At 45.1% G+C, this 13,058-nt stretch overlaps 1 protein-coding gene across 1 annotated transcript in view; it reads left to right on the top strand.

The window, feature by feature from the left end:
* Positions 1–11,269, top strand: part of FBXO36 (F-box protein 36) — a 100,129-nt gene extending 88,860 nt beyond the window's left edge. The window contains exon 4 of the mRNA XM_072719317.1: positions 8,533–11,269. Within this exon, the coding sequence (XP_072575418.1) occupies positions 8,533–8,721 (189 nt within the window). The 3' untranslated portion in view covers positions 8,722–11,269. The remainder of the gene's footprint in view (positions 1–8,532) is intronic.
* The last annotated feature ends 1,789 nt before the right edge of the window (positions 11,270–13,058 follow it).

The raw sequence follows: 13,058 nt of genomic DNA, 5'->3' as shown, positions 1-13,058 counted from the left end.
GCTCAGAGTAATTAAGAGTCATGCCCAGGACTAGTAGGGCTAGGATTCAAGTGAACTGTGTTTGCTAGGTCACCTGTCTGCTTCGGTACCTGAAGAGCATAAAAAGATGGGTCTTTTATAAAATGGAAGTAAGTACTGGAACACTTTTTTTTTTTTTTTCCTCTCCTCAGAAGACAGGAATACAGCAGGCAGGTGCCGCAACGACAGGCCGTTGCATTGAAAGTGTTCCCTGCCTCTGTCCACATGGAAGCATCCATGAGCAGCAAGGCAGCCAGTGGGGCCCTCCTCCCTCCCAAGACACGTGTCAGATTTTTTTGGTCTAGGCTATTTCAAAATTTTTGTTATCCTTGATGCCATGGTATCTGTAGGGATAGTGATCGCTTAGCTCTTCTTTTCGTGTACCTTTATATATTTGCCTGTGCCGCATTCCCAGTGACCATGTTCACAACCATGGATTTTATTTTTTTATTATTTATTTATTTTTTTAATATAAATTTATTTTTTACTGGTGTTCAATTTGCCAACATACAGAATAGCACCCAGTGCTCATCCATCAAGTGCCCCACTCAGTGCCCGCCACCCAGTCACCCCCACCACCCGCCCACCTCCCTTTCTACCACCCCTGTTTCGTTTTCCAGAGTTAGGAACAATCATGGATTTTAAACTAACAGAAGGGTTAATGTCAGAAGAGAGCTCAAGCCCACACCAGTTTATCATTTAACTGATAGGATTACATGAAGTGACTCCATTTTGGGTGAGTTTCACTGTAAGAAGGGGCCCCGGGCACCTGGGTAATTCAGTCGGTTAAGCATCTGCCTTCAGCTCAGGCCATGATCTCAGGGTCGTGGGATTGAGTCCCACATGGGGCTCTCTGCTCATCAAGGAGTCTGCTTCTCCCTCTCCTTCTCCCTCCTCCTCTCTGCTCATACTTTCTTTCTCTCACTCTCTCTCTCAAATAAATAAAATCTTTTTAAAAAGGGGACCTATCCAAAAAAAAAGGGGGAACCTATCCATATCTTGAAGGACTCAAAGCTTGTAGTCACCCTTAAATTACAATTTTATATATATTACTTATTAATATTAATATATAATTAATTATATAATAATATATAAATAAATTATATTATAATTATATAATATGTTATATAATTATATATAAATATTATGTAATTATATATGTAAGTATATAATTATATAATATATAATTATTAATATAATAATATATTATATATTATTATATTATTATATTATTATATATAATATATAAATATATAATTATATAAAAATAATTATATATAAATAAATATATTATAATTATATATTATATATTAATTATATATTAAATACAATATATATCCTATATTAAATATATATTAATATGATATTATATAATTATACATTAAATATATTATATATTATATATTAAACAATATTATATATTATATAATTATATAATTAATATTTAATTATTAATATATATTACAATTATATGTATTAGAAAAATTCAAAAGCTTTGCACACTAACTCAGTAGAGACTAAGTTTAGACTATGACCTGGGATCACACACAGCTCCCAAGCCCCAGAGGCTTAACAATAACACAATAATAGCTGTTTTTTCATCTACAGTTCCTACCCATTGCAGTTCAGTAGGGGACTCTGCTCCACAAAGTCCCTCAGGGACTCAGGTTTAGAGATGCCACCATCCTGTACTGCACCATCTGGAACGCGCGGTCTCCTGGGACACCGCGGCAGTGAAGAGGCAGCTGGAGGTGCACGTACTATGTTTTGGTACAGCACTTCTACACCTAGCCCTTTGCCCAGAACTAATTTTACAGCCCCACCTACCTACAGGAGACAGGGAAATGTGAGAGAACAGGTGCAAAGTTTGCTTAGCACCACTAGCTCTGGACAAACTGGATACCCAGAATAGAGCAGCGCACACATCAAGATTCATATATTCGCAGGCAGGATCATAATAGTGTGTTGTCTTGAACACAATTCCTTGCTTTAACATCTTCAATACTAGAAACAAGAGGCCTTCATCCTTTCGCTCCTCCTCTTCTCTGTGTTTCTCGGGACCATATTTTATGAGCAGATGTCTGGCATTAAGAACCGACTCAGAACCGATGACTACATCCTACTCATAAAATACCTTTTGTCTAAGAAACTGAGTTTCTTACTCTCCTTTATCCTCCAAGAGGTCTATTTTAGACTCTCTTCTCTCTCCTGAAGTCTCCTCCTTCCTCAGTCTTAGCTGATACTGTGTCTCCTCATTTCACTGAGGAAGTAGCAGCAGTGACCAGAGAACAGCCCCATTGTCCCTTCTCCTGGTCTACATGCCTCATCCCTCTACCCATCAACTCTGTGAACTTCCTGGTTGGTACAGGTAAGAATTCTCCTTGTTATTACCTGTGGTCACACATCCACCTGTGCATTTCAGCCCCTCTGTTCACCTACTTTGCTTACGCAGCTCCCCCTTTCCCTACTTTTACCACCTCTACTGGATCATTTCCATTGGCACATAAATTAAAAAATTAGCCTTGACCTGATTCCCCATTCTGCTAGTCAAACAGAATTCCCCCCAAAGAGTGTCTGTACTTGCTGTATCCACTTCCTCTTCTCCTATTCTTTCTTGGACTCACTCTAGCCAGGCATTCATCCCCACTGTGCCGTTGAAATGGCTCTTGTCAAGGTCGCCATTGTACACAATCTTGAAAAAACACCAGTTCGCTGTTTTTTTTAATATTTTCTTTTAAACATATTTAATACTAAAAGACTGGATGCTTTTTAAAAATTTTATTTATTTATTTGAAAGAGAGGGATGTGAGAGAGAGAGAGAGAGAGAGAGTGTGTGTGTTAGCCTGGGATCATGACCTGAGCCAAAGGCAGACACTTGACCGACTGAGCCACCCGGCACCCTACCACCAGTTTTAAATTCCTCTCTTTTCAGCAGCATTGAGACATTGGATGGCCGTCCAGATTTTCTTCCTTATTCTCAGTCTCCCTTGATGAAAACTTTTCTATTTTATGGCTCCTTTAATCTTAAAATGTCCTAGAGCTCCTCCCTGGGCATTCTCTCTCCACAGTCACACCTCCACGACAGCATCTAATCCCAGGGCTTTAAATAGTATTTACACACTGATAATTTTCAAACATATGTTTCCAGTCCAGGTTGCCCCCCTTTAACTCCTTACTTTTAAGTCTAATTGCACACTCAACGCTTCCACCTACGTGTAGTATAGACATCTCAGATTTAACATGTCAAACCAGGCCTCTTGATAATCCCCTTCACCACATACCTGTTAACCAATTCTCTTTTTTTATTTATTTTTTATTTTTTTTAAAGATTTTATTTATTTATTCATGATAGTCACAGAGAGAGAGAAAGAGAGATTGAGAGAGGCAGAGACACAGGCAGAGGGAGAAGCAGGCTCCATGCAGGGAGCCCGACGTGGGACTCGATCCCGGTTCTCCAGGATTGTGCCCCGGGCCAAAGGCAGGCGCTAAACCGCTGCACCACCCAGGCATCCCTGTTTACCAATTCTGCTTCTCCCCCAGTCTTATTTTCTCGGCCCTTGGCAACACCATGCACCCAGCTGTTCAAGCCAACAAGCCCATCATTCATCTCTTTCTTCTTACTTCTCATCTAATTCATTAGCAAGTCTTATGAGCTCCGCCTTCAAGATGTGTCTACAGTCTGGCCAGCTCTCACCTTCCCCCTTGCCCCATCCCCTCGCACGCCATCCTCACGTCTTCCTAGACTTGCCAATAAGAACACCACAATAGACTGGCTTTCCCCGAATGGGGATGACAGTGTACCTTCTTCATTTCGCATCAGGATTATGAGTTCTCTAGCTGTGGGTCTCACATCACAGAGCTATTATTGTTCCTGTCACCTTCCTACATGCTGGTCAGTATTGATGACATCATGCTGATGAGCAAGAGGTATCAGACACCTTAGATGCTGTGGTAAGATATGTGTATGCCAAGGAGGTGGAGATGAGCTGCTCAAAAACTGAGAGGCCTGCCCTCTCAGTAAATCACCTAGGATCCAGGGCCGTAGATTTAATTCCTATGATAGGAAGGCAGCCACAGCTCTTCATGGACCTTTTTTAGTTTTCAAGGTACATACACAATTTGAGTTTGCTTCTTCATGTAGCCCTAAAGCTGCCAATGGTAGTGGGGCCCAACTGCTGGTCCGGATGGTGCTGTAAGCAGCTGTGCCACTGGCTTCTCATGATCCAGCAGATTCAGTGATGCTCCAAGTGTCCACAGCTTACAGGGCTGAGGCCTGTCTGGATCCTTGCTGGGACCTGTGGCCTGCCTTCCTGGGAAGGGTATAGCTTGTGCCCCAGTGCTTTAGAGTAAAGACAAGAATTTGTAGAAACTGTTTTGCTTTTGAAAAAAAGCCCTTGGATTTCTACTGAGCAAAAGCTACTGTTTTGGCTGGATGGTTAGTCTTGAAAAGAACCAGATTTGGAGATTAGCAATGATTCCTAGGGAAGAGGTATTTGTTTGTTTTAAAGATTTTATTTATTTATTCATGAGAGACAGAGAGAGAGAGAGAGGCAGAGACACACAGGCAGAGGGAGAAGCAGGCCCCATGCGGGGAGCCCGATGGGGGAGTCTCCAGGGTCTCCAGGATCACGCCCTGAGCCAAAGGCAGATGCTCAACCACTGAGCCACCCAGGCGTCCCGGGAAGAGGTATTTGGATGGACTTCTAGGAATAAGCCAAAGGATAGAGGTCTTTGTGACCCAAGTTCCTAATCAAAAGGCACTTAATGCAGAGGAGGTTGTCAGTAACTAGATGGGTAAGATGCTCTGCTCTGTGGATGTCAGTGGGCCTATTTCCCCAGCCACCCTACTGTTTGCTGGGTTCATAAACAAAATGCCCTGTGGCAAGGATGGGGCCTGTGTGTGGCCGCAACAATAGCCTCCTCCTATCAAGATAAATCTGGCCTCTGATTTAGAGGAGTAAAGGAGAGACTGATACTGAGCCCCCCAATAAAGGGCTGTACTGCGGGAGGGGGGTCCAGTCACTGACTTGAGGTAGGTGATTAAGTAATACTGGACCCTTCAGTGATGGAGGAAGCAGAGATTTGTCCTCCCTGGATCATTGGCCTATTCTAGACAGGATCTGCCTTCCTTGCATCCAGGGTTCTTCAGCAACATTGTGTGTAAACAGACTGAGTGCCCTACTTGCCATCATTGTATCCCATAGGAGATTGCTTCAGATGATTTTACTGCAGTAAATAATTCATGAAATAAATAGACATAAATAAATAAGGCAATGAACACAAAATTTCTTGCCCTTAACATATGCTCCGTAAGTTATTGATCTTTGAGGGGTCCACAGGCTTCTCGCTTTTCTTAGCCTCCTTTTTTTTTTAAGATTTTTTTTTTTTTTTTTTTTAATTTATGATAGTCACAGAGAGAGAGAGAGAGGCAGAGACACAGGCGGAGGGAGAAGCAGGCTCCATGCACCGGGAGCCTGATGTGGGATTCGATCCCGGGTCTCCAGGATCGCGCCCTGGGCCAAAGGCAGGCGCCAAACCGCTGCGCCACCCAGGGATCCCTTTTTTTTAAGATTTTAAAAGATTTTATTTATTTATTCATGAGAGACCCACAGAGAGAGTCAGTAACCTAGGCAGAGGGAGAAGCAGGCTCCATTAAGGCAGCCCGATGTGGGACTTGATCCCAGGATCCTGGGATCATGACCCCAGCCAAGGGCAGATGCTCAACCACTGAACCACCCAGCCATCTCTCTTTGCCTCTTTATGAGAAGTCCCTGTGGGGGTTCTTGCAGCAGGGGCATGTCTGGGAGGGGCTTGAGCAGAAGGGACGAGCAGGCCAGTGTAGCCTGCACTACTGGTTTATAGGAACTCTGAGCTCCTTATGGCTTGCCCACCACGCCTAGGTCTTTCCACTTCCGGATTTTCATGAATAATGACCGCTGAATGAAACTGATGGAAAGGGAAATAGGGGGCGTCTGCGTGGTACAGTCAGTTAAGTGGACCGACTCTTGGTTTCGCTCAGATCCTGATCTCAGGGTCATGAGATTGAGCCTTGAGTGGGGCTCTGTGCTCAGTGGGAAGTCTGCTTGAGGCTCTCTCTCTCCCTTTCCCTCTGCCCTCCTGCTCATGCTCTCTCTCTCTCAAATAAATAAATCAGAAAGGCTCTCTCTCTCTCAAATAAATAAATCAGAAAGAAAGAAAGAAAGAAAAGAAAGAAAGAAAGAAAGAAAGAAAGAAAGAAAGAAAGAAAGAAAAAGAAAGAAAGAAAGAAAAGAAAGAGAAATCGGGTTGGTGATTAGCTTCCCAGAGCACACAACTGGCACAGGAAGGATGGAACCAGGGAGTGTGTGTCACTGAGGCCCACGGGGAACGCTTTATAGAGCACATTTTATATCCTGGACTTACTTCTGTGTAACACCAAATATCCATGCCACTTTTTTTTTTTTTTAAGATTTATTTATTTATTTTAGAGAGAATAAGCACAAGTGGGCGGGGGGAGGGGCAGAGGGTGAGAGAGAGAGAAAATCTCTCCAGCAGGCTCCCTACTGAGCACAGAGCCCATCATGGGGCTCCATCCCAGGACCCTGAGATCATGACCCGAGCCGAGATCATGACCTGATCTGAAATCAAGAGTCAGGTGCCTAACCAACTCAGCTACCCAGAAGCCCCAAATATTCAAGCACCCTCTTCTTTGTTTTTAAAGATTTTATTTATTTACTTATGTATTTGAGAGAGAGAGAGCAGGAGAGAGAGACTGAGAGAGCACAAGCAGGAGGAGCGGCGGAGGGAGAGAGAGAAGCAGGACACTTATCTGACTGAGCCACCCAGACGCCCCTCCAAACACCTTTATTTATTTATTTACTTTATTTTTAAATTTATTTTTATTTTTTTTTCCCAAGCACCTTTAAATGCTCCCATTGCATATGCCAAAAAGCCATGGTGAATGCCGAGGTTAGTGATACTAAATAAATACAACGGAAGATTTACCTTCAGGAAGGATTTGGGGACATGTTGTGTAAGGGGTCAGGAAATTTGCACCCTGAAAGGGTTCAGTAGATGAGGGTAGGTGCTATAAATAATGGTGCCAAGTGGAAATGTCCTACCAGAAAGCCCTGAGTAAATGGAAGCCGACCTGTGGCAACTTTGAACTGGGAGGGAGGGCAAACAGGCCTGGTGCAGACCTGGGGTCAGAGGGCTCTTATCAGTCCTTAACTTCCTGGCCTCCAGTTAAAGCCCCAGACCGCAGAGGAACATCTCAGAGAACTTTACCCCCAGAGCACGGCCCACGTTGCCATGTGCCAAATGGGCCCATCGCATACACAGAATCGTGGAGGCCACTCTGGTGCATGGTGACATCACCTGTGCATAGGGCTCGGAGCAAAACTTGCAGACGGGGCCCTGGCAGCAGGAATAGGTGCAGGTCAGATGTGCTGGTTGCTTGCTTGAGGGCCACTTGTGCCTTTTGTTACCGCTTGCCACTAAGCAGCCTACAGTGAACTAAGCTGTCAGCTGGACCAGCCCATGGAGAAATGGCTTCAGGGAGGGCTAACAGCGGAGGCAAGAGGCCCCTGCGTGGCACAGTGGGTTCAGTCACTTGATCTCAGCCCAGGTCTTGATCTCTGGGTTGTGAGTTCAAGCCTGGGTGGCACAGTGGGTTAAGTCACTTGATCTCAGCCCAGGTCTTTTTTTTTTTTTTTAATATTTCATTTATTCATGAGAGACACACACACACACAGAGGCAGAGACATAGGCAGAGGGAGAAGCAGGCTCCATGCAGGGAGCCCGACGTGGGACTTGATCCTGGGTCTCCAAGATCAGGCCCTGGGCTGAAGGTGGCGCTAAACCGCTGAGCCACCTGGGCTGCTCTCAGCCCAGGTCTTGATCTCTAGGTTTTGAGTTCAAGACCTGCGTGGAGCCTCCTTAAAAAAAAAAAAATAATAGGGGCACCTGGGTGGCTCAGTGGGTTAAGCACCTGCCTTCAGCTCCGGTCAGGATCTCGGGGTCCTGCGATTGAGCCTCACATCAGGCTCCCTGCTCAGTGGGGAGCCTGCTTCTCCCTCTGCCTCTCCCCCTGCTCGTGCTCTATTTTCTCTCTCTCCAATAGATACATACAATCTAAAAAATAATAATAATAATAATAAAATAAAATGGGAGGCCAGCTTAGCAGGTGTCAGCGACTGCCGCACTGGGTGGAAGGCCCATGGACACACCGTGATAGCCTCTGTTCCGTGGTTAATTGGAAACGGATAGTATAATGTCGTGTATGTAAATCAGCAGCCGCGTGTTGCGCATGTACTACGTAGAGCTGTCTTGCATTTTTCATCTTAAACCAGTTGGGGACTTGGTTTAATGCATGAATGACGTCCTGCGGGTCCCTTAGGCCCAGGGCACCTGCCTTTCCCCCACGAGGCAGGAGAGGGGGCAGGACGCACCTGGTTTCTCCGGGGCAGCAGGGACTGGTAGGGGCTTGGGGGTAGATGGCCTTGCCCTCACCTGCGTCTCACGGTCCCCCCACAGCTGTGCACGTGTGACAAACTGTGGGAGAAGATCGTGCTGTCGGCCTGCGACACCGTCACCCCGGACATGAGGGCCCTGGCCGAGGACATGGGCTGGAGGCAGATGTTCTTCACCAACAAGCTGCAGCTGCAGCGGCGGCTCCGCAAGAGGAGACAGGGGCAAGGAAGCCACCGGAACAGCCAGCTGTAGGGACGCGTGTTCCTGCCCGCAGGGGGCTCGGCGCCAGGCTGTGCTTTTTCTTCTGTGTCCAACTCTCCTCCCCCCATCGGAAAAGCCTACAGGGTTTGCACACAGGTGCAGCAAAACCCGACTGGGCCTTGCTTGAGCCCCGCCCCCCCCATCCCATCCCACCCCTGGAGTGGGGGTCAGATCCCTGGCCCCAGCAGAGGGCTGGGCGGCAGGAAGCCTGGGACACCCACCCGCCTGCGGAAAGGGGCTTCTGCTGGACAGAGGGCGACAATAAATGATCATTAGCAGCTTTTCACTACCTGGTTTTCTCGAGGCACTGGAAAGGATCTCTGAAGTGCACCCCCCCCCGCCCCTTCCTACCCCCCCACCCCAGGAAGCGGTGAGCCAGTCGGGTGGGCCCAGCCGCCTTCCCAGCTCTCTTCCCTGCATCCCTGTCCCATGGGCTCCGGTGCCAGCTGCCATCCCTGTGGACAACTTCTGATCCGGCCACGCGACGAGACTGGAGCAAAGTCCACCTCCTGCTCGCACAGCCTCTCTCCCAGGGCCTCGCCTTGTCGGATAAATCTATCAACTCTCCTTACAGGGACGCTGCCCAGCCCTCCCCAACCCAAGGACTAGGGACAGCTACCACTTTTATTTTTTTATTTTTTCAAAAGATTTTATGTATTTATCCATGAGAGACACACAAAGGCAGAGGGAAGAAGGAGGCCCCATGTAGGGACCTCGACGTGGGACTCGGTCCCGGGAATCTGGGATCAGGCCCTGGGCCAAAGGCAGACACTCAACCTCTGAGCCACCCAGGGGTCCCCAGCTACCAGGGATTTTTAAGGTTTAACCAGGGGTTTTTAAGATCACAAGCTGTGGGTGACTGAGTGAAAAACCTAAGTACAGTTTATAGTCTGTTAACTTGGAAAAGGGGTTAAAAACAGTACAGTTTTAGGGGGAGGAAACTCTACTTCCCTGAGATGGGTGATTTATAAATTGTTTTCTTACTGTGCTCTCCTGAGGATGAAGGACCCCAGACAATGACACTCAAGGCAGCAAATAATCTGATGACTCCTTTTAGGCTACAGAAAAAGGTAGCTGTCAGCCGCCCACCCCCTTATTAACTGTTACCATTTCTTTTTCCCTCCCGCCACCTGCACTTTAGTGCCTGGAAGAAATAATAGATGCCCCACCTGCTAGGGCAGAGGAATTTCCTGTGATGCCTCGAGGCCTCCTGCATGGTCTGTTCCCTCCACTGAAATCCTTCTGAAGGGCTCGTAGCCACAGCTTAAGTGGCAGGTTCTTTTTCTTTCCTTTTTTTTCTTTCGTTTTTTCTTTCTTTCTTTCTTTCTTTCTTTCTTTCTTTCTTTCTTTCTTTCTTTCTTTCTTCTTTCTTTCTTTCTTTCCTTTTTCTTTTACTAAACCTGTGTTAATATCAAACCAGATTTTTAACCCCCACCCCTTCACATTCACACCCTTAAAACTCGGTCATAGATTTCCAGCGACGTCTGTGAAATCGAGCTCAGTTTGCTTCCTGGCAGATAAGGAACCTGTCAAAGTCGTGTCTGGATGTAGTCCAAGCAAAGAGCAAAGGTTTAATTGGTGAGAGAGCCAGGCTGCATTCCCCACTCAGGGTGACGGGGTGACCGGCCAGCAGGGGGGTAGGCATGCACTTCTGCACAGTTTCTGCACCTTCGTGTCTCCCCAGAGTCCTGGGACTTCACCCTTCAGTGACTTCTGATTAATACCAAGGGTGGGCAACCACTGTGTGTAGGCACATTTTGGTACGCAAGGTAATGACATAAATATAAAGTTATAGCTCCTTCGTGACATCGATGCAAATATGTCAACAGCTTAGGCATTTCCTATGTTTAATCAACTAACGGAGACTCTGAAAGCTTATGGGCAGGCACGGCACTCTAGATTCAACATAACTCAGTAAACACAAATGTGGCCATTTGAAGACTCTTGCTATCTACAGAAAATATTATAACATAAAAATAGATGCTAGCAGTAGATAACCATGAAAAATGAGTCATCGATACGTTGACTATTACTGATAATAGTTAAAATAACACAAGTTATTAGATTATTCCAGTGATTATGAGACCAAATAATTTGGGTGCCTTATTATAATTTTTTTTGGGGGGTGGTAAGAAAAACCCACAATATCACCAACCTAAAATCCTGCTGGGGACTCCTATCTTCAGCTGTTGAAACATTTTGCTCCTCCTTCTCCGGCGGAATTTTTCATCTTAGATCCCGTCGGATGGGAACAGATAGCTATGGTGATCCTCCCTGCCTCTACAGATAGCTCTCATGTGGATGAATTACTCCGCTCCGCGTATGACATACCATTTCAGAGTGAAATGCCACAGCACTTTATAATCTTGCCTCTCTTGTCTCTTAAAAGTGTTTCTACTTGTTCTCACTTACCATTGTAATAGTAAAACGCTGATATTTTCTGATGATTTATATGTGTAGGGTTGTAAGAACAACTCCTCAACAGCAGATGTGAAAATTCATAAACTAAAAAAAATAAATACATTTTACTTAATATCAAGTTCTGTTATTGCTTTTTTTTTTTCCTGAACAAGTTAGTGTAGTACGTGCATTCAATCCCAGTTATACAGAATCCAAAATGTGGTGCACTGAGTAGACTCGAGAATTTAGGATTGATATTAGGATTTATTTTTTAAGGTTTTGTTTATTTGTTTGAGACAGAGAGCAGGGGGAGGGGAGAAGGGAGGGTGACAAGTTGATCCCATGACCCCGAGATCACACGACTGGAGCCAAAAATCAAGAGTCGGACGCCGAACCGACTGAGCCACCCGGCATCCCAGGTTGAGATCGTGACTGGAGTGAAGAATGGGAAGCGGAGGTTATGGACAACTCACTAGCCGCCACTTATCATTATTTTCCCAGATGCTTCTGTCCAACATGGTCACCAGCCCTCATTCATTACCCCAGACTGACTCCCAAGATGCCAAAGATTAATATAGAACAACCTTACTAAAAAATAAGACATTTGCACAGCGTAGTTTTTTGCTCTGAGCCTTAGTGGGATGACATTTATCTTCAGTTTGTGTTAAGATAATACACTGTGGGATAATATCCAGGCTTTTCAACTCTGAACAGTTGGTTTCAGGTTACAATGAATGTCTTCAATTGGATTTTAAAAACACTAAGTAGACATCACATTAAAGAAAAACGCATCCTGGCGGTTAAAAGCATAATGCTATGTATCAGGTCATTTTACAAGGAAGAATTGCTATCTTAGCTTTACAGATTTATTGTTTTTGTTTTTTTTAAAAGATTTTATTTACTTATCCATGAGAGATACACATAGAGAGGCAGAGACACCAGCAGAGGGAGAGGCAGGCTCCCTGCGGGAAGCCTGATGCGGGACTCGATTTCAGGACCCCGGGATCATGACCTGAGCCAAAGGCAGATGCTCAACCGCTGAGCTCAACCCAGGTCCCCCTTTATTTATTATTTATTGTTTTGAAATGAGGTTACTCACACACCGGGGTAGCAGTGTTTTGTCCTCAGAGCATAGAAGAGTCAGGGCCCGGAGCTACAGAGAACTCCGTGTTTCCCTCCCAGATCTGGGTTCCTTCCATGCAGATCTCCAGAAAAGTAATTTTCAATTGTGAACTTGTTCTGCACATCCGGAAAGTCTTACAGCCATAGGTCCATGGTCACAGACTGAGTTGGAATAAACTTAGAAATAATAATAATAGCAGCTTCCATTCATTGAGTGTGTACCGGGTGCCAGGAAACAGGTAGTAATGAACTTAATTCTTACAGCAACCCCGGAAGGTAAGTGACTATTTATTATTTCTGTCTCATAGATCAGAGATCTGTAAGCTATGACATAGGCCTAATTTGACCAGCCACCAGTTTCCAAAGATTAAAATTTCATCGGAGCACAGTTTATGTATTACCTATGGCCATTTTCACGTGACAATGGCAGTAGTAAGTAGTCACAATACGGATGTTTGGGCTGCAAAGCTGAAGTTATTCTAAAAGAGGACATTTTCCCCAAGGTTTCATGACTAATGAGTGGTAAAGTTGAGATTTAGATCTATACCTAAAATCTTTATTCTTTTTTTAATTAATTAATTTTTTTGATTTTTTTAAATTGAAGTTCGATTTGCCAACATATAGTATAATACCCAGTCCTCATCCCATCAAGTGTCCTCCTCAGTGCCCATCACCCAGTTACCCCATCCCCCCACCACTTGCCTCCCCAAAGTCTTTCAAAGTCTTTGTTCTTAACCACAAATGCCACACATCACTTCTCCTTTCAGAGCCAAGACCACATTTGACCAATGGAATTTGAAAAGGTG

This window comes from Vulpes vulpes, chromosome 9 (assembly GCF_048418805.1).
Source record: "Vulpes vulpes isolate BD-2025 chromosome 9, VulVul3, whole genome shotgun sequence".
Lineage (NCBI taxonomy): Eukaryota > Metazoa > Chordata > Mammalia > Carnivora > Canidae > Vulpes > Vulpes vulpes.
The sequence above is the reverse complement of the archived record's forward strand: the minus strand, read 5'-3'. Positions and strand labels throughout refer to the sequence as shown.